At 43.7% G+C, this 27,591-nt stretch overlaps 1 protein-coding gene across 1 annotated transcript; it reads right to left on the bottom strand.

Annotated features, from left to right (window-relative positions):
- Positions 1 to 22,732: 22,732 nt before the first annotated feature.
- LOC124707924 (GDSL esterase/lipase At1g09390-like) lies at positions 22,733 to 27,375 on the bottom strand. The gene is made up of 5 exons (XM_047239608.1): positions 26,919 to 27,375; positions 24,090 to 24,275; positions 23,840 to 23,994; positions 23,469 to 23,739; positions 22,733 to 23,267 (listed from the first exon to the last, which is right to left on the bottom strand). The coding sequence occupies exons 1-5, from the start codon at positions 27,373 to 27,375 to the stop codon at positions 23,017 to 23,019; spliced, it is 1,320 nt and encodes a 439-aa protein (XP_047095564.1). The 3' UTR covers positions 22,733 to 23,016.
- Positions 27,376 to 27,591: the final 216 nt, after the last annotated feature.

Raw genomic sequence — 27,591 nt, forward strand, 5'->3', positions numbered from 1 at the left:
ATATCTTCGACCGTATGATAAACTTTCCATCTAATAGATCTTATTTTTGGAATTCAATTTCGAATCTAATGTTTTTTATTTATACTGTGGGTACCCGGGGGGTCTTCTGCTGAATAAAGTTCATCATGATGACAAGCAAGTGGTATTTGTTAAACTTGCTTTGTAAGAAATCTGAATTGCGACTTTGGACAAAGTCTGCAAGTCCAAAACCAATCTTTTAGGCCTAGAAAGGTTCTCTCATGAAATTCCTCCATGAATTTATATAACAAGCCCTTTCATGGTTGATGTCCAAAGACAGATATGCTTCAAGGTGCCACATTCAGGTCATCAAGGAGACGGCTTTGTGATTGAGAAGAACATGAGACGCATGTCACATGAACATCTGTATACTAGAATTGCCCCATGGGTACATTGTGCTGGGACTTCATTGGACATCTGCGCTTGATCTCACACGTCAGTTCACATACTGATCACTTTACTAGAGAGGCCACATACGAAGTTGTTTTCTCCTGCGAAGAGGGAAAAAAATCGTGCTCACGAACTATTTGTAGGTCATTGGATGATCAATTGGCTCACTTCATATGTTAAAATATGTATCACAAAATGTCACGTACAGCTATATTCTACTTCCGATATACAATATATTTGAATTCAAGGCTGTTTTTCTATTTTGTATGATTCCCACAACAACACTTCAAAACAGTATATGCAAATAAACATTATTTTTAGGCAGTTCCTGCCATTTTTCATATACAAGAAAATTATCTCCAATGGCCGCCGCAACGCGCGGGATTCCAACTAGTAAAAATGGTAAGGAGAGGTTATTACAGAGGTAATAACTTCCAAGACTCAACAAAAGAAAAAATACAGTAATAAAACATGAGTTATCTCCCAATAGTGTTTTTCTTTAACGCTTTTCAGCTAGGCGCATAAAAAGAGCTAACATCAAGTATTATCAAGTGACGAAGCATCAAGATCAATGCGGGAAGTCTTTTCAAAAAGGATTTGTATTTTAACAATATAAGTTTTAGAAGAACCTTCCTCAGCACTTTTAGGTTCACTACTTTCATCAAATGGGTTTTCAGGAACAATCCAATCAAAATTCTTTTCCAAAGCTTCATGCATTGCTACAAGTTTGAAAGGTATTGGTAGTTTGCTTTCTTCCCTATTTTCCGGTTTGGTTTTTTCTATTTTTTCAAGTGCACCAATAACATCTACACATGAGCCTATCATCTTAAACCGATCAAAAACTTTCCTAGCTTCTATAACAACATTTTAAATTCTTTAAGCAAAGTTTCTAGGATAAAATCTTTCTTTTCATCATCCTCAAATTCATGGAGTTTAAGAAACATTTGATGCATTATGGGGTTAAGGCTAACAAATATAGCCTCCAACATTTGAACTAAATAAGCTGCAACAGTTTTATAATTAGGAGCAAGTTCTACCAGAGATTTATCCTCGATATCTTTATGCTTACTAACATGGTTGAATTTTTTTTCAATGGTATCTCTCCCAATTATAGAACCACAACCTATTGATAGCTCTTTCGAAAGTACTTAGGGAACAACATAATAAACTAGAAACAAAATAACAACTATAAAAAACTATTTTTTGTGTTTTTGATATAAAGAAGCAAACAAGAGAAAATAAAGTAAACTAAGGAAAACAATAACAAAGTAAAGAGATTGGAAATGAGAGACTTCCCTTGCAGAAATCCTATTTCTCCCCAGCAACGGCGCCCGAAAAGATCTTGATGTTGTGCAGATCACGCATTTGGAAAACCCCAAGAGGAAGGTATGATGAGCACATCAACAAGTTTTTTCCTTAGTAAGAAACCAAGGTTTAATTAATCGACCAATAGGGAAAAATCACTGCTGAAGGTGTTGCTAGCTGACTTTGGCAGGGAGCACTACCAGTGTCAGCAGCAACGTGAAATCAGCAAACAACAGAACCAAAATACTTTGCCCTAACTTACAGTGAGGTTGTCAATCTCACTGGTTTTGCAGAAAACAAAGGATTAGACGTATAGTGTGGAAAAAGATGTTTATTTTCAGTCAAATAAGGAGAACAGTGCTTTGCAGTAGATGGATTTATCGGTGTAAAAGAAAAGAACCGGGGTCCACAGTTCACTAGAGGTGTCTCTACATAAATATACATAACATGTTGGGTAAACAAATTACAGTTGGGCCATTGACAGAATAAAGACCATACCTGACAAGATGATTACTATGAGATTAATTTGGGCATTACAACAAGATTCATAGGCCGTAATCCAACTGCATCTATGACTAATAATCCACCTTTAGATTAGCATCTGCACCCCTTTTAGTATTAAGTTGCAAGCAATAGATTATTGCATTAAGTAAAGTGTGTAAAGTAAACAATATAATTATCCTTGGATAAAGCATTGTTGTTTTCTCCCTAGTAGCAACAACACATCTACAACCTTAGAAGTTATTGTCACTCTCCTAGATTACTACAGGCATGAACCCACTATCGAGCATAAATACTCCCTCTTGGAGTCACATGCACATACTTGACCAGAGCATCTCCTAGCAACGGAGAGCATGCAAGATCACAAATAACATATAAACAATCTATAACCAACTCAACCATAGTATTCAATATTCATCGGATCCCAGCAAACACAACATATAGCATTACATAAAGATGATCTTGATCATGATAGGTAGCTCAAAAGATCTAAACATGAAGCATAATGAGGAGAAGACAACCATCTAGCTACTGCTATGGACCCATAGTGCAGAGATGAACTACTCGACATCACTTTGGAGGCGGGCATGGTGATGAAGAGGCCTCCGGTGATGATCTCCCTCTCCGGCAGGGTGCCAGGAAGAGCTTCAGAACCCTCCTAAGCTAGGGTCGATGATGTTGGCGACTACGGAACTTTTCGTGGATGGAGGCTCGGGTTTCTAGGTTTTTCCTGAGATCGTGAATAAATAGGAGGAAGCGCGATGTCGGTGGAGGCCAGGGGGCCCACACCTCCCCTAGGCGTGGGCCCGGGCCAGGCCGTGCCTAGGTGTGGTCTGGCCGCCCTATTTCCTTTCTTAGACTCCCCTTCGGACTTCGTCTTCATTACGGAAAAATATTGACTTCGGCTTTTGTTTCGTCCAATTTTGATAATATTTCCTGTACAACTTTCCTGAAATACAAAATAGCAGAAAACTAGGAACTGACACTATGGCATCTTGTTAATTGGTTAGTGCCGGAAAATGTAGAAAAGTGCAACGAAGTGTAAGTAAAACATATACAAATTGGTGTAAAAGAAGCATGGAGCATCAAAAATTATAGATACGTTTGTGACTTATCAATCAGCATAAGGGCCCTCACGATGCTTCTGCAGCTGAAGATTCTGGAGCACGAAGTCTCCTTCCTGAAGACGTCGACCTTGAAGCCATCGTCCTTAGGGGTGAAGACGAGCGTGTCGTCGACGTGAAGGTCAAGACTGGCGGCGAACTCACTCCATACCTTGATGAAGCCGACGCGCTCTGCCCTCCACTGGAGCTGCACCTTCCACTCGCAGCGCTAGCCCATGTACAAGCACACCTTCACCTGTCGGGACATTGTTCTTCAGCTTGTACTTGCTGATCAGGTGCTGCTCCATGTAGGGCAGCACGGCGAGGGCATGGAGGTCCGGGCTCTCCGGCTACTGAAGAACGCCGACACCCGCAGCCTGGGAGCGTGCCCCAGCTTAGCAGGACATCTGACGTGAAACCTTGGCGCGGTGATCTGCCGGTCGGCTTGAGCATTTTGTTTCCCTCAAGGACAAACCCTAAAACTCAACCAAGAAAATCACTAGATCTCCTCCCTCAACCACCCAAAGCTCTTGATCTTTGGAAAATCGATGGAGAAGACCAAGATCTACATCCTCAAAAAAGCAATTTGAATTACCCCCTCATTCACTTGAGGGAACTTTGGCTAGTTTTTCCTTTGAAAACCCTTGTTGTTTACTCCATTGATAACTTGTTATTATACTGTAACGGCCTTCGGAGCCTCTAATTTAGTTGTGGATGTGTGACCCAAAAACCTTGTAAAGGCCCGGTTTCGTCCTCGAGAAAATCACTCAGCGGACAAGTGAGTAAGGCCTTTATGGCGGTGCTCACGGGAGAATAGGGTGAGGCCTTTGTGGCAACCACACCCTTCCAACGTAGACGTACTTCCCCTCTAAAGAAAGGAACTACGGGAATCATCCCTTGTGTCTCCACGTGCTCCAATCTCGGTTACCTCTATTCTTTTTTGACTATATTGCATCTTGCGTAGTGGTAGTTTACTTAGTTGTGTAGGTTGTCATGTATGTAAATTTATTTAGTTGCATATCTAGCTAATTTATGTTTTGTGTCAAGCCTAATTGAAAAATAACTAAAATTTTGTAGCACCTAATTACCCCACCCCTAGCCCTCTCTAGATGTGGCATACGATCCTTTCATATGCGACACACGATTCTCCACTCGTCCCTATAAATACCACGCCGGGGGGAGGTCACTCTCATTAACCCCCATTCGCATTGACTTCGTCTTCTCCATCAACACCGTCAGCGAGGTTTGAGCTCGAGCTTTGTGCCGCCGTGATACGTCCATTTTGCATCACTATTTTATATCATAATTTGCTGTTATTCATTGATATATTTCATATTTGGAGATGATACTTATGTTATTTCATCTATTTTGCATGTTTCATGATTATTGGAGGATCGCGCACCGGAGCCGGGATTCCGCTGGAAAAAGCGTCGTCGAAGGCAATATTTCTGAAGATCAACAATTGACAGAAATTATATGAAAAATCCTATTTTTCCGTAAGACGAAGGGAGCCAAAGGGGAGCCGAGGAGGGCCGCCATGGGCCCACCTCATAGGCCGGCGCGGGCCAAGGCCTCGGCCGCGCCGCCATGTGAGGAGGGGGCCCACAGCCCCTCTCGGCCTCCTCTCCTTTGCGTACATCTTCGTCCCGAAAACCTAAGCTCCGCAGGATAGTCGCGAAGAGTCACAGCCCGCCTCGCGGGGCGGAAAACACCCGAGAGAAAAGAGCTCTCCGGCAGGCTGAAATCTGCCGGGAAATTCCCTCCCGGAGGGGGAAATCGACGCCATCGTCACCGACATCGTGCTGGACATCATCTCCATCACCATCATCATCATCTCCATCATCATCACCGCCGTCTCCACCGCTGCACATCGTCACCGCTGTAACAATTTGGGTTGGATCTTGATTGTTTGATAGGGGAAACTCTCCCGGTATTGATTTTTACTTGTTATTGATGCTATTAAGTGAAACCATTGAACCAAGGTTTATGTTCAGATTGTTATTCATCATCATATCACCTCTGATCATGTTCCATATGATGTCTCGTGAGTAGTTCGTTTAGTTCTTGAGGACATGGGTGAAGTCTAAATGTTAGTAGTGAATTATGGTTGAGTAATATTCAATGTTATGATATTTAAGTTGTGGTGTTATTCTTCTAGTGGTGTCATGTGAACGTCGACTACATGATACTTCACCTTTATGGGCCTAGGGGAATATATCTTGTATTCGTTTGCCAATTGCGGGGTTGCCGGAGTGACAGAAACCTGAGCCCCCGTTGGTATATCGATGCAGGAGGGATAGCAGGATCTCAGAGTTTAAGGTTGTGGTTAGATTTATCTTAATTACTTTCTTGTAGTTGCGGATGCTTGCAAGGGGTATAATCATAAGTATGTATTAGTCCTAGGAAGGGCGGTGCATTAGCATAGGTTCACCCACACAACACTTATCAAAACAATGAAGATTAATTAGTCTGTATGAAGCGAAAGCACTAGACTAAATTCCCGTGTGTCCTCAAGAACGTTTGGTCATTATAAGTAAACAAACCGGCTTGTCCTTTGTGCTAAAAAGGATTGGGCCACTCGCTGCAATTGTTACTCTCTTATTTTACTTAATCGTACTTTATTCATCTGCTACATCAAAACCCCCTGAATACTTGTCTGTGAGCATTTACAGTGAATCCTTCATTGAAACTGCTTGTCAACACCTTCTGCTCCTCGTTGGGATCGACATTCTTACTTATCGAAAATACTACGATACACCCCCTATACTTGTGGGTCATCAAGACTATTTTCTGGCGCCGTTGCCGGGGAGTGAAGCGCTATTGGTAAGTGGAATTGGTAAGGGAAACTTTTACTGTTCGTGCTGTTTTTATTTCTGCCTGCTGCCATAATTCATTATGGAGAGATCTTCTCTTGAATTTTTATTTGGAAAATCTACTACTACTGCAAAGGTAGTGGATGAGGCGCCAGGTGAGGAAGAGGTTCCATACAAAATACCTATGAAAATTATTGAACGTGTTGTGGATAACCGTTATACAGGGGATGGAACTGTCCATCCTTGAGATCATTTACCGTTCTTACATGAATTATGCGGTTTATTCAAGTGTGCAGGTATTGCTATGGATGAAGTGAGGAAGAAACTATTCTCTATATCACTGTCTGGTAAAGCGGCGCATTGGTATAAATTACTGGATGATGGGGATTCTCTTGAATGGAATGATATTGTGCCCCGATTTTATTCTAAGTTCTATCCTCCAAGTGAAATTCACAAAGATCGGAACCACATATATAATTTTTGGCCTCATGATGGAGAGAATATTGCCCAAGCGTGGGGGAGATTGAAGTCTTTAATGCTCAAATGCCCCATTCATGAGCTTCCTGGTAATGTTATCATTGATAATTTCTATGCAAGACTTTATTTTCAAGACAAGACCTTGCTGGATATTTCTTGTTCTGGATCATTTACACGCAACAAAGAAGAGTTTAAAAGGGACCTTCTTAATCGGATCCAGGAGAATACTGAAGGATGGGAGAACGACAAGGATAGAGAATCGTGTATAAATTATGATTATAAATGCATTGAAGCTTTTATGGATACTGATAAATTTCGTAATATGAGTGCTACTTATGGTCTTGATTCTCAAGTTGTTGCAAATATTTATAAAGCTTTTGCCTCTCATTATGAATTGCCTAAGAAGAATTTTGATAAGTATCATGAACCGTATAAAGATAAAATTGATTCATCTATAAATAAATGTGTTGTAGTTGAGACTGTTGATCATGTTATTCCTGAAGCTTATATTAAAAAAACTCCTTTCCCTGCTAAAATGAAGGAGTACTCTGTTATAAATAGTGCGGTTAATAAAAGTGAAAAGAAACCTATAGAACCTGAAGAGCAAATAAAAGTTGAACCTGCTATTGCAATTGTTAAAGATCTTGTGACCGAAAATGTGGAAGATGGTCATATTATTTTCTCGTGAAGATGCTTCTAATATTGTTTCACATCCTAATAAGTCTAGGAAAGCTAGTGTTCCTATGCTATCTGTTAGAATTGGTGATCATTGTTATTATGGTTTATGTGATATTGGTGCAAGTATTAGTGCTATACCTTATGAGCTTTACACGGAGATTATGCACGAAATTGGTTCTTGTGAACTTGAAGATATTGATGTGGTTATTCGGCTAGCTAATAGAGAAACTATCTCTCCAATTGGTATTGCTCGAGATGTGGAAGTTCTATGTGGTAAGATTAAATATCCTGCTGACTTTTTGGTACTTGGTTCTGCTGCTAGTAAGTATTGTCCTATCATTTTTTGTAGACCTTTTCTAAATACTTGTGGAGCTGTTATAGATTGCAAGAAAGAGAAAATTTTGACTAAATTTACTGGTGAATCTTATGAGTTTAATTTCTCTAAATTTGCCAAAACTCCTTATAAAGCTGATTCACCTAATAATGATTTTAGAGTTGAACAGTGTGCATCTATTGCTCTCGCTCCTAATAATCCTTTGCAGCAACATTTGGAGAATAGTGAGAGTGAAGTTTTTAGGGAAGAAAGAAATGAGCTTGATGAAATTTTCCTTCGTCAACCTATTCTTAAGCATGATTTACCGGTAGAAGATCTAGGTACAACATTACCACCAAAAGAAGATCCTATTTTTGATTTAAAACCATTGCCTGATAGTCTTAAATATGCTCATATTGATGATAAGAAAATATATCCTGTTATTATTAGTTCTAAGCTTTCAGAGATTGAGGAAGAAAGGTTATTGGAAATATTGAAGAAACACCGAGGAGCTATTGGCTACACTCTTGATGACTTGAAGGGGATTTCTCCCTCTATTTGCCAACATGCCATTAATATGGAAGATGATGCAAAGCCTGTTGTTGAACATCGGCGTCGTCTAATTCCTAAGATGAAGGATGTGGTAAGGAATGATGAATTAAAACTTCTTGAAGCTGGTATTATATATCCTATTGCTGATAGTAGATGGGTTAGTCCTGTGCATTGCGTTCCTAAGAAAGGAGGAATGACTGTTGTGCCTAATGATAACGATGAGCTCATACCTCAAAGAGTAGTTGTAGGGTATATAATGTGCATTGATTATCGAAAAGTTAATAAAGTAACTAAGAAAGATCATTACCCTTTACCTTTTATTGATCAAATGTTAGAAAGGTTGTCTAAAAATACTCATTTTTTGCTTTCTTGATGGTTATTCTGGGTTTTCACAAATTGCTGTTAAAATTAAGGATCAAGAGAAAACCACTTTCACTTGTACCTATGGAACTTATGCTTATAGACGTATGCCTTTTGGTTTATGTAATGCTCCTGCTACTTTTCAAAGATGCATGTCTGCTATTTTTCATGGCTTTTGCGAGAATATTGTAGAGGTATTCATGGATGATTTTTCTGTCTATGGGAATTCTTTTGATAATTGCTTGTGGAACCTTGATAAAGTTTTGCAGAGATGTGAAGAAACTAACCTTGTTCTTAATTGGGATAAATGCCACTTTATGGTTAATGATGGAATTGTATTGGGACATAAAATTTCTGAGAGAGGTATTGAAGTTGATAGAGCTAAAGTTGAAGCAATTGAGAAGATGCCCTATCCCAGGGATGTTAAAGGTATTCGTAGTGTTCTCGGTCATGCTGGGTTTTATAGGAGGTTTATTAAAGACTTTTCCAAGATTTCAAAACCTCTTACTAATCTTTTTCAAAAAGATGTACCTTTTGTTTTTGATGATGATTGTAAGGAAGCTTTCGAAACTCTAAAGAAAGCCTTAACAACTGCTCCTATAGTTGAACCTCCTGATTGGAACTTACCATTTGAAATTATGTGTGATGCTAGTGATTTTGCTGTAGGCGCTGTTCTTGGACAGCGAGTAGATAAAAAATTGAATGTTATTCATTATGCTAGTAAAACCCTTGATGCTGCTCAAAGAAATTATGCTACTACTGAGAAAGAATTGTTGGCTGTAGTCTTTGCTTGTGATAAGTTTAGATCTTATATTGTTGATTCAAAAGTTACAATTCATACTGATCATGTTGCAATTAGATACCTAATGCAAAAGAAAGACGCTAAGCCAAGGCTTATTAGATGGGTGCTTCTGTTGCAAGAATTTGATTTGCATATTATAGATAGGAAAGGTGCTGATAATCCTGTTGCCGATAATTTGTCTAGATTGGAAAATATTGCTTATGATCCTGTTCCTGTTAATGATAGTTTTCCAAATGAACAATTGGCTGTAATAAAGGTGAGCTCGCGAGATAGCCCTTGGTACGCTGATTATGATAACTTTATTGTTTCCAAGTACTTGCCTCCAACCTTTTCAGCTCAAGCAAAGGAGGAAATTCTTTTATGACTTGAGGCATTATTTTTGGGATGACCCACACTTATATAAAGAAGGAGTGGATGGTATTCTACGAAGATGTGTTCCCGAATATGAACAACAAGAGATATTGAGTAAATGTCATGGTAGTGCTTATGGAGGACATCACGCCGGAGATAGAACCGCGCAAAAGGTTCTACAATCAGGTTTTTATTGGCCAACTCTCTTCAAAGATGCATGGAAGTTTATTTTATCTTGTGATGAATGTCAAAGGGTTGGTAATATCTCCAGACGCAATGAAATGCCTATGAATTATACTCTTGTTATTGAACCATTCGATTGTTGGGGGTTTGACTTCATGGGACCTTTCCCCTCTTCAGAAGGTAACACTCATATACTTGTTGCTGTTGATTATGTTACTAAATGGGTGGAAGCCATACCCACAAAAAGTGCTGATGGTGAGACCTCTTTAAGAATGCTTTTAGATATTATTTTTCCCAGATTTGGAGTTCCTAGATATCTTATGACTGATGGAGGTTCTCATTTTATTCATGGTGGTTTTAGAAAAACTCTTGCTAAATATGGTATTAATCATAGAATTGCTTCCGCTTATCATCCTCAAACTAGTGGGCAAGTAGAACTATCAAATAGAGAGATTAAATCTATCTTGCAAAAGACCGTTAATAAATCTAGAAAGAATTGGGCTAGTAAATTGAAGGAAGCACTATGGGCTTATAGAACTGCTTATAAAAATCCCATGGGTATGTCACCTTATAAAATGGTTTATGGGAAAGCTTGTCATTTACCTTTAGAACTAGAGCACAAAGCTTATTGGGCTGTAAGAGAACTAAATAAAGATCCTAAATTAGCCGGTAAGAAGAGATTGCTACAATTGAGTTCTCTAGATGAATGGAGAAGTGAAGCTTATGAAAATGCTAAACTCTTTAAAGAGAAAGTTAAGAAATGGCATGATAGAAGAATTATCAAAAGAGAATTTAATATTGGGGATAAAGTCCTATTGTATCGGTCTCGTCTCAGATTCTTTGCAGGGAAATTACTCTCGAAATGGGAAGGACCATATGTCATTGAGGAGGTGTATCGTTCAGGAGCAATTAAAATTAGCTCTCTCCAAGGCAATGCCACACAAGTGGTGAATGGACAAAGACTCAAGTATTATATCTCATGTGATTCTTATAATGAAGATGTTGATGTTATTCGAGTGGAAACTCCGGAAGCTTTCATCAAAGGTCAAATTGACAGTCCGGTAGAGTTCAACTTTGGATAGGTAACAGTACTGGTAATAAAAAGTTCGCGTTTTACTTTCCGAACAATGTTTTTGCTGTTTTTGGAAAATATGAAAAATTACGAGATCGAAACGGAGTGGAGGAGACGCACGAGGGCGTGCCCCCATAGGCCGGCGCGGGCCCCAGTCTGGCCGCGCCGCCCTATGAGGTGAGCCCCTCGTCGCCCCTCTCCGACTCTGGTTCGATCTGGTACTTTCCTTTTGTCGTAAAAATTCCTGCTATATAATTCCCCGGACCCCTGGAGGTCCGTATATCGTTTTCTCGATGTGTTTTGTTTCGAGCTGTTTTCTGCCAGGATTTGCTTCGGATCTAGAGCCATCATGTCTTCGTCGGAAACTCCAAAGGACAGCTTCTGCGAGGATGTCGTCAACTTGTAGATGAACGAGCTGAAGATGCACCCCAAGGAGTTGCTGCTCGTTGATGGAGAGTTGCAGATCAAAGATGTCCAGGGTCCTAAAGGAGAAGGAAGCTTGGAAGATAGGATGGAGAAGCTGGAACAAGAGGTCTTCAACTACAAGAAGATGGCTGAGCGTGAAGTGGACATCTTCCACAAGATTGTGTCTGAACTTATTGATGCACACAAGAAGGAGACTGCAAGGCTGTGGGACGACATCCTCTCGCTTCACGACACCACCAACAAACTCCAAGCTCAACTCTATGACGTTCAGAATCAGAACTGTGAGTATGAAAACAGGTTTAAACACATAAGTTATGTTGCTAGTTTCAGGATTCCCGAGACCAAGATGTCGTTTGTTGATGGAGAGCCTCTTCCTTGGAACTCTGATGATGGGAATTCATCACCACCACCGCCGAAGGAGTAATTCATCATCGGTATTGGCATCCCCTTGGTTTGTTCCAAGCTTGGGGGAGTGCCGCGGTATCACATTATCACTATCTTTTACTTTTTGCTATCAAGTAGTGTCATATCATGAGTAGGGAAGTTATCATATAAGATAGGTTGCAGTGTGGAAGTATCTCTCCTTAGTTGGTTGTCTATGTATCCCTTGGTGTGAGTTATCGTTATGGAATATTAATGAGAAGTCTTATCATTTACATATTGCACATCTTATTTTAGTTTGCAATCTCTATTATATGATTGATCTTGTTATTAGTATTGGTATCACTTTGGGAGCATTGAGTAATCTATTTGGTTTTGGCAAACTTAGCATTGGTCAATAGCAACAACACTTTGAGGTTTAAGTAGAAAAGAGAAGTACATGTAGTTGTTTCATTGTCTTCCTTTCTTGTTAGCTCATAGCTTATTATTCTGAAGTTAAAATTGTTTGTGCTTACAAGGAAGATGCATGATTGTTTCTATCACATGTATATTTGTTTGTTTCCCTCAACTCTTATGCTTGCTAATTAACCTTGCTAGCCAAAGACCTATACTGAGAGGGAATGCTTCTCGTACATCCAAACCTTAACCCAAACCTATGCCATTTGTGTCCATCATAACTACCTACTACATGGTATTTCCTGCCATTCCAAGTAAATACTTCGTGTGCTACCTTTAAACAATTCAAAATTTACTATCTCTTATTTGTGTCAATGTTTTATAGCTCATGAGTAAGTATGTGGTGTTTTATCTTTCAATCTTGTTGGGCAACTTTCACCAATGGACTAGTGGCTTCATCCACTTATCGAATAATTTTGCAAAAAGAGCTGGCAATGGTGTTCCCAGCCCCGATTAATTAACCTTCATAATTTTACAAATAGACACTCCTCCATGGTATGTGATTGTTGGACGGCACCCGAGGATTCGGTTAGCCATGGCTTGAGAAATCAAAGGAGGGGAGGAGTGTCATCTAAATAAAACTACAATTAAAAGGCACTCCTTCATGGTATGAGATTGTTGGCAGGCACCCGAGGATTCGGTTAGCCATGGTTTGTGAAAGCAAAGGTTGGAAGGAGTGTCAACTAAAAATAACTTTATGGGAGCCGCTTTTCGAGAGTTTGTCTGGCAAGGGGGTTAGAGTACCCGCTACCAGTCGTTGACAACAACAAACACCTCTCAAAATGTTACTTTTATTCTCTTTATATGATTTCAAAACTGAAAAGCTCTAGCACATGATTTAATCCCTGCTTCCCTCTGCGAAAGGCCTGTCTTTTACTTTATGTTGAGTCAGTAAACCTATTTCCCTCCATCTCAAGCAAGCATTTGAGTTGTTGTAATCAAACCATCTATATTGTGATTTACTTTATCATGTTTTCTACTCTTCCTTGTTTAGTACAAGTTTTATCTGAATGAATATAGCTTTGAAGGTTATCAATGATTATGAGGAGATTATTATGATTGAGTATGCAAGTTGTGCCATATAAGCTTTAACATAATATGTTAATTGTTCTCTGACCAAGAACGAAGTTCGCCATCACCAATTATGATTTCTTATGCACCTTTATTTGTGATTACCTTATACTTGTTTCAAGTTGAATTATATGAGGAAGTTGCTCACTAGAATGTCTTGTGTGAGTTAATATGATGCTTCTTGTCCGTATTTTATTTATCGACTCTTCACTCCATAAACATGTGGTCCTGTTTACCGAGTTCAGTTTCGCTTGGGGACAAGCGAAGTCTAAGCTTGGGGGGAGTTGATACGTCCATTTTGCATCACTATTTTATATCATAATTTGATGTTATTCATTGATATATTTCATATTTGGAGATGATACTTATGTTATTTCATCTATTTTGCATGTTTCATGATTATTGGAGGATCGCGCACCGGAGTCGGGATTCCGCCGGAAAAAGCGTCGTCAGAAGGCAATATTTCGGAAGATCAACAATTGACAGAAATTATATGAAAAATCCTATTTTTCCAGAAGACGAAGGGAGCCAAAAGGGGGAGCCGAGGAGGGCCGCCATGGGCCCACCTCATAGGCCGGCGCGGGCCAAGGCCTGGCCGCGCCGCCATGTGAGGAGGGGGCCCACAGCCCCCTCTGGCCTCCTCTCCTTCGCGTACATCTTCGTCCCGAAAACCTAAGCTCCGGAGGATAGTCGCGAAGAGTCACAGCCCGCCTCGCGGGGCGGAAAACACCAGAGAGAAAAGAGCTCTCCGGCAGGCTGAAATCTGCCGGGGAAATTCCCTCCCGGAGGGGGAAATTGACGCCATCGTCACCGACATCGAGCTGGACATCCTCTCCATCACCATCATCATCATCTCCATCATCATCACCGCCGTCTCCACCGCTGCACATCGTCACCGCTGTAACAATTTGGGTTGGATCTTGATTGTTTGATAGGGGAAACTCTCCCGGTATTGATTTCTACTTGTTATTGATGCTATTGAGTGAAACCATTGAACCAAGGTTTATGTTCAGATTGTTATTCATCATCATAGCACCTCTGATCATGTTCCATATGATGTCTCATGAGTAGTTCGTTTAGTTCTTGAGGATATGGGTGAAGTCTAAATGTTAGTAGTGAATTATTGTTGAGTAATATTCAATGTTATGATATTTAAGTTGTGGTGTTATTCTTCTAGTGGTGTCATGTGAACGTCGACTACATGATACTTCACCTTTATGGGCCTAGGGGAATACATCTTGTATTCGTTTGCCAATTGCGGGGTTGCCGGAGTGACAGAAACCTGAGCCCCCGTTGGTATATCGATGCAGGAGGGATAGCAGGATCTCAGAGTTTAAGGCTGTGGTTAGATTTATCTTAATTACTTTCTTGTAGTTGCGGATGCTTGCAAGGGGTATAATCACAAGTATGTATTAGTCCTAGGAAGGACGGTGCATTAGCATAGGTTCACCCACACAACACTTATCAAAACAATGAAGATTAATTAGTTGTATGAAGCGAAAGCACTAGACTAAATTCCCGTGTGTCCTCAAGAACGTTTGGTCATTATAAGTAAACAAACCGGCTTGTCCTTTGTGCTAAAAAGGATTGGGCCACTCGCTGCAATTGTTACTCTCGCATTTTACTTACTCGTACTTTATTCATCTGCTACATCAAAACCCCCTGAATATTTGTCTGTGAGCATTTACAGTGAATCCTTCATCGAAACTGCTTGTCAACACCTTCTGCTCCTCGTTGGGATCGACATTCTTACTTATCAAAAATACTACGATACACCCCCTATACTTGTGGGTCATCACGCCGTGCCAGAACTTCGCTGTCCCCGTGCAACCGCGCTGGAATATCCACCGGAGTGTGTTCTCCGACGAACCACCGCATCAAAACCTCACCACCGGCAACCAACTTCGCAGTGGCAGCCATGGCTGGTAAGGTCTTTTGCCGGAGTTCTTTCGTTGTAGCTCATAACAACAAAGTAACTTTTTAGAACCTTAATTTCGTTTCTCACAAACTATTAATTTCCACCATAACTTGGGTTATTTCCATTTGTCGCAAATACTTCAACTCCGCCTCATTCACTGTCCAACCCCTTGGAAGTGCCTCCTGTCTCCTCCTCCGTGGCACCGCCAACCACTTCATTGATCATGGTTCCTTCTTTCGATCAAGTATCATTCAATAAAATATTACTTGAAGGCCAGATGTAGGCGGAAAAACCTAAGAAAACGGGGGAGGAAGCCATAATGCAAGAGAAGTTGGAAGAGGCCACCAAGAGGACCAAGGCTATGTATCTCACGATGGGGATATAAAAGGACAATGGTGGCCTTTTTCTTTGTCAGAAAAGGACATGGAGGATCTGGAGGTTGAGGGATTCGTCAAGCTCAAGACTTGGCGGATTACAACTTCTGCTACCTCACCAACCCTTGAGGATGACGAGAGAGTGATTACAGAGGCTTTGGTGGAACGAGGCTTCTCGTTCCGCCAAGCAATTTTTTCTTGGAGCTGGTGATTAGATGCCAGCTCCAACTCCATTACTGCCATCTCCAACTTCGTCGCCCATTCTGAAGGTCATCTAAAGATCCGGTCAGATCTAACGCAACGTCTCATTCAAGATCCAATCACAAAGAAAATACCCGACGCTGGATCGCTAGGAATCTGCCAGATACTAGTCGGGTGGGTTTTCCTACATGAAGGACGAGAAAGCTCCGGGTAAAGAGCATGGACTCACCACTTTCAAGGATGGCACGGCAACAAAGATTGATTTCTGGAATACAATTCCATTGCTTTCTAGCATCTAAACATAAACTGCATGGACAAGCTGATCACCAAGCTGAACAAGATCTTTCAGGCAACCACCTGACCTTGAGCTGGTTTAGCGTGTGGATCCAGCCACTCCAACATCATGATCGGTTGATGTGTCTTTATAGTGGAAAGACGACAAACTCTGGGTAAGCCAGGAAACCTCAACCAGGCGCGGGTGCAGGTGCCTGCCATCCACGCGTGGCCCCTGCACTGGCATGCGTACCTGCTGGCTGATATGAGACAAGACCCAACATACGTCGTCCACTCACCCCTTTGGGAGAGGTGGTTCGAGGCCGAACATGAGGAGTGGCGCCCGAGCATCGAGGCGCACCTTGAAGCCCTCGACGATGAGGATGTGGACTACGAGTCGCAGGAGGAGGCGCACGCGCAACAACTCGCGCCCATGGCACTAGCGACGCCACGGTGGCTGTGAAGGAGGAGGCGAAGCCGGAGGAGTAGCCCAACTTTGTCTTCCCCACGCCATGCCCTGGCCGTCCTGACTGGTCGCAGTACCTCGGGGCGGCCAATAACTACGTTGAGCCCCCCCCCCCGTGGGTGCCACCGTTCGGGCCGGAGACCTACTACCAGGCCAGGCTCATCAAAATCCCATCAGAGGATGAGGACGACCTCGACTATGAGCCGATGGAGGCCAAGCTCACGGAGGAGGAGTCCATCCAGTGCGCCATGGACGCCTCCGAGGCAGAGGAGCGGGCCAAGTGGATTAGCCTCGAGGAGGACATCCAGCGCTCATAGCAGGAGGCTTGGTCGATGCCACCACCTCCACCGACAGCAGCTGAGGAGCTGCCGCCTCCTCCTCCAATGGACAACGTGTGGCCGCCACCGCATGTCTTCATCGACCTCGACGGCGAGGTCTAGAAGCCGTTGGCGAGGAGGCCGAGGAGCTTCCGCCGGATTTATCTTTATATTTTTTCTTTTTAGTTGCAAAACTCGTCCTATGTGTGCCCCTAAATATAGCAGTTTACCTTTTTTATCCGTCCATTTTTTTTGCGGTTTTCTCCGTTGGAGCCACTGCCACCCTCATCCGGACATCGGCCTCTTTCTTGTCCGCTGGCCGCCCCTTCCGGAACGAAATACGGTCCGTTATTATGCGGCAGCCCATTGGATTTGGCCTATACCCCAATTGTCTTTAGGTCAAAAATTAAATTCCACTTTGTCTAACAATATTTTCGTTTAAGCTGATCGTTATTTGATAGAAATCCCATCTTTTTCATGCCTATTTAGGTATTTCTATAAAAAGATAGCATAAACATCAGAAGACTATTTAGAACACAATTAATAAGCACGAGCCCATCTTCATACGAGAGAAACTTACTTTGACAGGATCGCAACATCCATTTAAAGCAGTTCTCTATTGGGTTCTATTATTTATTATGTATTTCTTTAAAATGAATCAGGTCACCTAGGTATCAAAATGAAAGCTTCACAACCCATTTTTTTATTCCGCTCCTGCATTTCCTTAGCCACTCCAAAACAGAAAAGGTCACCTATGTGGAAGTTATTTTTACCTAATATAGCTTCTCAAAAGATGCAAATGATCAACTTCATGTTCACAGCCTTCTCTAAATCGTGTTCCATGAAAAAAATAGTATCATCAACATACTGAAGGATGGACCCCCCCCCCCCCCCAACGAGATGAGGGACTCCAACTGATCATCCTCTTTTGCCCTTATTTCGCAAAAGAGAGAGATGACCGCCTTGTCTCAGCCCCTCGTTTGAAAGCAATGTCCAATGTCATCATTGACCAGTATTCCCACCGACCCTCCATATACATATTGCGAAGTGACATCACACCATATGTGTGAAAAACTTTTCATATGCAAATATTGCTGCAGACAAGACGATTAAACCTTGTCATATGCCTTCTCAAAGTCTATCTTAAATAAAACAACATCCATTTTCTTTCTATGCAGTCCATGAATGATTTCATATAGAACCACTACTAAAGCATATGTCGTCCTGGCATGAAGGTTGTTTGATTGGGTTTAATAACCTTAGGCACAATGCTAGTTATTCTATTGGGTTCCCACTTTCGTGAAATTTTTAAAACTAATATTGAGAAGATAAATTTGTCTATATTGCTAGATCTGAACCAGGTGGATGTATATGCATATTTAATTTTAATTTTGAAAAAATCATGTTAAATACATGTCTCTATTTATTGATCAAAAGGAAGGTTGGCCAATTCCAAATTGTAGACAAAAAATACAAGGTCAAAGTTCGATGACACAACTGGGTATGTTGCACTGATTTGCTTGTCACTTCTTTGCAACAACCACTAAACACATCTCTCGGTAATTGCTATTCGTGCAGGGATTATTCTTCCATCATGTTAGAAAAATTCTTATGGTACAAGATGGAGATTTTACCACTCGCGATGGAACGGGAGGGGACTCAATTTATGGTTTGAAGTTTGAGGTCAAGAGCTCCATTTGAAAGCATGAGAGGAAATGACCTAGATTCTTTAAGGCTGAGGGTTGCACCTAGAGCTTTAGAAAACTTCAATGGATTGTAGAGACTGATTCAAAAGATGTTACATTCACAGATTTCCTAGTTCTTTGAACATTCGAAGGAATATCTCGAGGACAAGAGAACCAATACCACACAAGTGGCCGGTCACGGAGATCAAGGATGGACAAGAAGACATTCTTCAAAAGTTGTACCTAGCAAGGTTTAGAGAAGTTCTACACATACATGGATATATTTCGAGCTGAGGTTTATAATAAGTGGATTTTCTTAGGCACTCAATACGCACCCCGATCTGGGTTGTTCATAGGTGCAACAAGACCCACGCTAGTCTTTTTTTTTTCTCTGAAAATTCCCTCTTTTTAATCTCACACCATACAACATATGGATTTGAAATTTTGCAGCTCACTGAAAGATTTGAGATAAAGTGCGGGAAAATTAATTTGAGACTTTTCTGATATTGAACATGTAGATATTATGGGGTTCAACCTCCCTTGTAATTTATAGTGTACACATACATAGAGCTGGTGAAATCTCATAAAATTCACAACATTGGGGAAGGTCATCAATTAAACTGATAGGTGGTTCTCCTATTCAATTAAGACTGTTATAATCCTAGGTATAAGATGCATGGTGACTCAGTACATTGCACGGTAAGCTGCATGTAGTAGCGGATGGCAAATACTTGACCATTCATGAGTATCAGCCATCGGATGGCATAAACTCTCTGCTCGATCTTGTTGAATTCACAAGCCAAAAAAGTATTAGTTTTCCATAGCTTCTTGTCCGTTCTTCTTACTGAAAAACAACGATGCTTGGTCAAAAAAACGTGCTAACAAACTCTTGCCGCCGGACACCGGATGGTCCAATCCAAAGCTACAAAGGCCAATTCTGCCGGCGAGGTCGTCGGGCGCCGCCCCTGTAACGTCGACGCACGAGCCGGTGCGAGGATCGTAGACCCGAAGCACCACCGACGGTTCTTTGTCAAAATAGCAGTCCAGGGAGCACTGCAGAAGCACCTTCCCAGTATCAGGCATCACCCTCAGCGGCGTATAACGAGAAGCGGACGCCGCCATAGGGATCCTGTACGCCTTGATCCAGCTCTTGCCCGAATCATCCAGTAACCAGATGTTGGTGAATGGATCTTCCGGGAATTTATCCCAGCGCGTCTCATCGCACACCGGTTGAACCACGCACAAGGCGCCGTTAAGCTCTGTTATGCGCACCGCCAATATCTTCTCCCACTCCTCCATGTCGAACAACTCCCGTGGTCCTCCTAGGACATCAGGCTTCCACTGCTCGCTCTCCAGGTCAAGGCATAGCAAGGTGTCGTCGTTAGCAGTTGCCAAGTCTATTAGGAAGTACATAACGCCATTGACAGTCACAGGAGAGCCTCGATCGGTGCCAGGGCGGTAACAGGTCGGCGGCGGCTGTGTTTTCCTCCACCCATTGCCGCCGTCTCCTAACGTAAGGATCTCACAGGTGCTGTCGTTGACGACACGCACAATCTTGTATTCACCGGACGCGGCGGCGCGGCCGAAACCAAAGACGGGGTAGTAGCGTACGGCGACGTAGGGAAACGCATCGTGCTCTACCACATCCACCTGTGGGCAGGTCAAGAGGACCTCCCCTGTGGCCGGATCGACCACGCTGACGCCGCCGCAGGAAGCGCCATTGACGCAGATGAGGTCGTCGAGGCTCGTGCTGCAAATCATCCCGTAGCCCCCGACGCCCCTGAGGACCCTCACCACGTTTCCGTCCGTGTCCATGAGCCGCACGTCACGGCCTCCGTCTGGCTCTTCTTCTGGGAAAGAGCCGCCGTCGACAAGGAGAGGGCCGTGGCGGGACCTGTGCGCGGCGGCGAAGACGGGGCTGGAGATGAGGCGGCGCCACCCCTTGGACACGCATCGGAACCGGCAGGCCGACTTCACCGGGGTCCTGGAGAGGATCTCGAAGACGGCATGGTAGGGTAAAGAGACACTGCTACTATCCATGTCGATCGCCATGGTAAGCTGCGATCTATGCCTCATGAAACGTCTCGGCTTGTATTGATCGGTTGATAGACGTACGGATCGGATACAACCCGTGCTGTGCACGGACTCTTTTTCATCCATGCCTTATTATTTCCTTGCCTTGGGGCCTCACATGTAATAATATGTACATCTGAATCCTGTATCCAAACCCTACCCAACCCAACAATGCAGACGGACGAGGAGACTGAACAATCGACGATCATGGCCGAGGCGCAGAAAGAGGAGAGGACGATGAACACACAAGAAAGGAGAAGCGCGGAGCAGTACGGGTGCTACGACAAAGACAAGTCTGACCCAAAGGCCGTCCACACCAGCTTCTATTTCACCTGTAGACCTTGGAAAAACGATGACATCAGTAAGCACCCACCCAACGCCATCTACTGTACTTTTTTCTACTCAACCCAAATAACTAACTTTTTATTTTTGAGACATCCAAATAACTAACTACTAAATGTACATGTACGCCCGTCGATGCAGCGGCTACCCCTCATGGCGCCTTCATCTGTGGTAGCGATAACTTACAAATATGTTCGATCAAAGTTGCATCAATAAGAGGAGGTTTACGGTGGCCGCTACACGTCTTTGGTATGGTCACCGTGCGCGATGTTTTGCATCATCGCGATCGTAACATTGTCTTCGCTCGTGCAAGGAGTAATTGCCAAACCATCACGGAGGAGGTAATTAATTATCTGCATCAGCTTCAATCCTACTATCCCATTCCCTATTATTCATAGTCAGCGCCCGTTACCGATCAAAACATTCGGTTTTGCTATGTCTCAGTCAACTAAAATTTTCTTAAGTCTAAGTCACTTATAAAAATGTGCTTTGAGTTGCACTTTTCTGTTAAAAAAGTGCAATTGCACTTTTCTGACAGAAATGTGCAACTGAACCAGTTGCACTTTTCTTTGAACTATAGTTGCACTTTTCTGAGTTGACTGAGACTTAAGAAAATCTCAGTCAACTGAGACATAGGCACACCCCAAAACATTTATCATATGTTTACTTAATGAATCGTTCCATGCAGCATCCGTATCTAGAGCTCACGGGTCCTTCACGTGCTGTTTTGATATGTTTCGATCCTGGAAACATCGAGATCGTGCTTAAAGCTAAGGGTGCAACCGAGTCCGAGGATCGAGATCTGAGTTTTCTAGTCTTGCCGTTGAGCACTCGCGTATATTGTCCTTATGATAAAGATTATACTAGCAAACGCAGCACGCTAAAGTTAACATTTCGCCACGTTAGCAAAGCAGTGGAGGCAACAATCAGCGTGCGACTCATTGGTGGGTCATCATGGCCAGATGGTTTCCAAGGTGTTCTTACCGCTAGTACCATACGTGACGTGGAAGTTCATTTGCTTGCTTTTGGAGATGATAAGTTGCCTCTCATTGCTGATGATGGCACGATAAAGCTTTCAAGGCGTGTCGTCTCCATTCGGCGCTGTGATGGAGAGCTCAAAGTTTCTATCCTGGTGGCACACTATGACAAAGATGAACAGGTTGCTATAAGAGATGATATAGTTTTCACACCAAAAGGTTATGGTACAAGTTGTGGTGTGCTTAATGTTGGTGCTCGTAAGATGCTAGTCACCGTTTCTTGGTGTGCTTAATGTTGGTCTTATTGTAACCAAGTGCTGATTAAGTAAAAAAGAATACACTAACTGCTGATGGTTGGTTGAATGAAATATGTGTTGTTGGCTGGATGGAATATGTTTGCAGCTATTTCCTTGATCTGTGTCCCGTTTGTTTTTTTTTTATCAAAGTGAGGTACATATCAGAAGGAACCAAAGCGAGAATGTTCTTTCATCTTTGCCTGCAAAGTGGACAGGAAAAAGGTTAGCCATGGTCCAGACTCCAGACTGCCTGCTCCATGTGGCCTGAAACTTTGGAAGCATTTTCGTTTAATGCTAGTCTAAGGTAATGCATTGCTTATCCCCATGATTGCTCCAGGGAATGCTGCGGTGGAACTAATGCATACCCCTTACAAGACCAGTTTGGATAATCTAGCAATTGCATCATTAATTTTTTTTTCTCAGTGCTTAACCTTCAGTGTGTACAAGGATGAGAGTTCTAAGGTAAATGAAGTTATGGATGTTATAACGTTGAGCTTTTGTCCCACAAAGTGATAAGATCATGTCCATTTTTGTAAGGAATTTCTTTTCGAGGAAAAAAAACAGTCTAAATATCCATCTATATTTATTGATCAAAATTCAGAGGTAAAACACATCGCACAGATAACCTGCATGCATTAACTTAACTCCTAGGATATACACATACACCGCAATTGTACAAAAAAAAGTATAGAATAGCATCCCATTTTCCCAATCACCGTGATTATAAGGACCTCAAATGAACTCCATTGGGGTCAGTTTTTGTTAGTACCTCGAGCTTCATCATTTCTGTGGCAAGGTAACTGGATTCACTGGATTGACTTAATGGATGCATCGTCAATTCATCATGAATCAGTAGACTTTGCAGGCTTGACCAAGCTGGTAAGCTTCATCCTAGGAATGGAGTATTCACCACTGATGGCCATGGAGGCCACCAAGCTGTTTGCAGCGTCGGTGAAGTGGACCCCATCCCAGCTGATTAACTTGTCATCAGGCTTGCACGTGTCCTTATCAACGCCCATGCAGCTTCTCTTGGGGTCGTAGTTGTAAGGGGGGCCTCCATGGCCGCAACATGTCATCAATGGCTTCTCAATCCCTAAATTATAACAAGAACCAAAAAAGTTAAATCATACTAGTTTCGCTGACGAACATCGGTCAACGCAATCAATGCCCTGGACTTTCAGAATCACAAAATTGCACAATTTTTCGAGGTAGAGGTTCATACCGACGAACAACGGTTATTGAACCATGACCTATTTGCAGTTATCGGCAAAGGGGAATCAACACAGTAACTTACCATGCTTCGTGTGGTTGGCGACGAGATCATACTTGATTGCGAACATATCCACGAAGACGACGGCGGATTTCTTCAGTTGCCACCGCAGGTCGTCGCAGGCTTCACTCAGCAACTCATTGAACTTCTTGGCGGCATTGTTGAACTTTGTGAGGCATCCATGCTCATCCAGGTCACCATTGTTGTCCCTCGGCATCGCAAGCTTTGCTGGCAGGCATCCTAGCGCACCTGTCCCATGTACCCAGAACTTCCTGGCACCGTTCTTATGCAATGTCTGCATTTGTTGCAAGGATTGAACAACTTAATGGTCGTGTCACAGAGTAGTCAGCATTTCAGAATTGATGAATGCGAACCTATATCTGAACCACATGTACCTGGATGGCTTTCCTGATTTCAGCAACAAAGTGGGGAAGCTTTGCAAGCACTTGATCATAGGGTAGGTACATGATGCTAGTGATATCGTTCTGCCCAATGTCCAGAGTGAAGAGAGCTTTGTGGAAATCTTTGGGGTCGACCGGCGCAGACTCACCTGAATGACATTGGCAAGGAAACAATCGACAAGTTTGTCAGCTGACGGCGCCTCAAAGCAATCAGGAACTTTGGTAAGAGGGAGAGCCAGGAAACCTCTCGTGATGGAATCATTGCATCTCTCCCTGTAGAATATGTACTGATCGACCTGCACGTCGAGTGAAAACGGCGTGTCGCCGGGCGTCGCAGTTGCTCCAGCGATGGCGAAGTTGACACCGTTGCTGTAGTCTGAACCCAGCGGCTTCATGTAGGGGCTCAGGTGGTGTGTGTTCAGCGTCTCACCTGAGCACGAAAAAAAATGCACAGCCAACCATTAGTTACACCGTCAGCGGACAATCAGGCAGACGCAAATTTGCATTGTACTAATGTCTGAGAACTTTCAGCCAATTCGATCGTACGCTATAATAAACGAATAATAAAGTAGTAGAAAAAAAGGTAATCAGTGCATGGATTGCAGTAGCTGTATCAGGTTCCGAAGGTGCTTTACACCTCACTTGTGCTGTATGAAGAAAATGGGGCAGCAACATACAGAAATCCAGGTGTGCTGTTGATCTCAACGAGAGAGAGAGAGGTTATTGAGGCCACAAGACATTGTTGACTTTGCAGTAGAAAACGAGGAGCAGTAAGCTGCAAGGCATTTTATTGCCGTGAGTGATACGCTTATGTTTAAATGTTTAATAGCTCCTCTCAGTCTCTCAATTGTATCGGGTTTCTGACATTTTAGAGGTGGGCTATCATTTTCAGAGCAGCAGCTGAAAAAAAAAAATAGTGATACTTTAGGAAGACGCAACACAGATTTGTTCAGTCCATGTACCACTTGTTTTCCTTGAAGGAATCGAAGTTCAGAAGATGTGAAATGAAGAGTGGAGAAAGGAGAGAATGGGCATTGGTGACTGGTAGTGCTAATGAATAATAATGTACCCAATAAAGTATATGTGAGATCCTTGTCTGCGTGGATTTTGATAGTAGTTAGGCAGCGCGTGAAGAAGAGAATGTGAGAAGGAAAAGAGAAAGAGAAAAGAACAAAGAGGCTACGGAACAGCAATGGCGAATTGGCGATAGGACCAAAAGAGTCCATTCTGATCGAAATTATTCATGTGGCTTTATCCATTAGTACTAGTATATCATTTCGGTAGGTAAGCTTGAATGGCGCGACGTGCCTGGAACTGCAAAGGAAGTAAAGAGAGAGCTCTTGTTCAGGCAAATCCCCAGCTGCAATTGTGTGAACATTGCTCCCGTGAGTTGATTCCCGGTGTCAGCGATCTCTGGGTGTGGGGCTCCGCTCCGATGGATTCTACCGGGACAATTCCCCTCGAAGTCGAAGGTCGAACGGGGAGGTGCGACTCGATTTCACTTCTCCGTGGGTTGGGCCCAAGAATCCGAGGGGAAGATGTCGGGAAGCTCCCATGTGCAGCGCCGGACCAACCCAAAAGGGATAGCAGAAAGAGTGGAGGTAGCCGCCGAGCTAGCCCCCATGTGATCTTCTACCTTTGGTGCTGTGAATAAAGAAATTGAACAGGGGTGGGTGCGCGAAGGGTCGCAGCTTCCGTCCATTGCTACGCGTCGCCAACCTGAACCTGACGAGACACCACGAGTCTACACGCCCAAAAGTGAGTCGCCAACTTGCCATCGGCCACCCACTCCTCAGTCCTCTCCTCCTCGTTCAGGTCATAGCTCATCCATCACGCATCGTAGAACTGTCTGTATGTGAATTCTGAAACCTTACCCGCAAAAGAAAAAAGAACTCTCAAACCTTAGCGTCATCCGGACAACATAATAGTCCCAATGAAACGCGACTCTGCCGTCGCCTTCCGTTTGACGTCAAATTCGACCCTTCCTCCTCGTCCAGCGCGATTTCTGAGACCTCGGTGTCATCCTTGTTCTAGCCAGACACTGCGAACAATCCAGGCAGGGAGACAGAAACGGTGGTGGTCGCCCACCCAAAACCTTCCAGCTCAAGCGTGAAATGCTGAATTAGGATGTAAATTAGGCCCAGGGTGTGCGCTCAACTTGACGGGAGAAAAATGGGCAGACGAGCTGTCATCGTCGTGCGATCCAGCATCGCATTCGCCACCTACTGCATGGATCATGGATACGCTCCCTTTTGCTAATTAACTATATCAGTGATCCGTCTCTTTCCTCTGCTTTCCTTTGTTTGAACGAAAGCTAGTGCGGCGTTGGTGGCGTTTGCCGTTTGGTGATCCGCGGTCGCACGAGGCTGCTTCAAAACTCAACATGAGATCCCGTTTCCTACAAGCTTTTTGGCTGGCCGCTAAACTGAACCCACAAAAAAAAGACATTTTCTGCCAGAGTGGAAAAGAAAAGATGCAATGGGTTTTGGCGTTACTGTCGTCTTTGGTTGGTGCCCAATTTCAATTTGGGGCTAGATCTACCTTTGCCATGAGATTGGTTTTTCATCGAACGTGTACGAGAATGGAGAGACGCATCTTGCCAATGTTTTGGGGTCAAATCCGGAATGTGCCGGTCCATCAACTCGACAGAACCAGAGACCATTTGTGCTGCGCACGAGCATCGATTGATGCACACGCTCGGCTGACCCCTCAACAGAGTGTGATTAGATCCCACTGTTTGTTTACAGTGTAAGAATTCCAAATAAAACACAAAAGTAGTCCGAAAAATTCCCCTGCTCCAAATGGTTCAAGGATTATACTGCACGGCATACTTTAGCAGAGCTAGTTAGCCGTAGCATTTGCCTAAGCATGACGGAGCCAACAGATTTTCAATTCGACTTCTCTTCTCTCTCGCCGCCGGACAGGTTCCCAATGCAAACAAGCATAGATTACGCACTACGACAAGACATTCCACAGATTAATCTACCACTTGCTCCAGTAAATTAGGATTAATCTGCCTAATCTCTACTTTGCTCTAGTAAAAAAGGGGAACGGGGAAGCGGGCGGCACTCACAGATGAAGTCGAGCACGACGCGGCCGTCGGAGAGCCTGCCGGTGGGGTGGCCGAAGAAGGCGCGCCCCTCCGGCGGCGCGATGCGGATCCCCATGATGGCCACCGCGCCGCCCGTGTCCGAGTTGGAGTCCCCGAAGTTGAACACCAGCACCTCCGACGCCTTCGCCTCCGCCGCCGCCGCCGCCTTCCGCGGCTGCGCCACCGCCCCCTTGCTCTTCCTGTGCTCGCTCACCGCGGGCGCCGCGGCCGCGGTGGCGACGGCGGAGGTGGTGGAGAGGGCCCCGGCGCCGGCGCCGGCGGCCGCGGCGGGCATGTAGCGGAGCGTGGCGAAGATGACGGCCCCGGCCACCGCCCCCAGCACGCAGTAGTACTGGAAACGCAGCAGGCTCATGTTCTTCATCGCCCCGCCGACGCCGCCCCCGCCATTCCCTCCGCCGCCGTTCAGCGCGCTCGCCATGGCCGCTGCCCGTGCTCTCTCTTGTCTGTCTGTCAGCCCTGTTTCTGTGTGCGTGTTGCTTATATACAGTGTTGGTTACAGAGCGGCACGGATTCTCTAACCTGCAACTAGCAAGTTAGAGGCTGCCTTGGGCACGCCCGATGCCGTCCGTCCAATATCGCATGGCTGCAGCTTTCTTCTGCTCTCTCAACGCACACTAGTCAGGCCAGCCCACAT

Source organism: Lolium rigidum, chromosome 4, assembly GCF_022539505.1.
Source record: "Lolium rigidum isolate FL_2022 chromosome 4, APGP_CSIRO_Lrig_0.1, whole genome shotgun sequence".
Lineage (NCBI taxonomy): Eukaryota > Viridiplantae > Streptophyta > Magnoliopsida > Poales > Poaceae > Lolium > Lolium rigidum.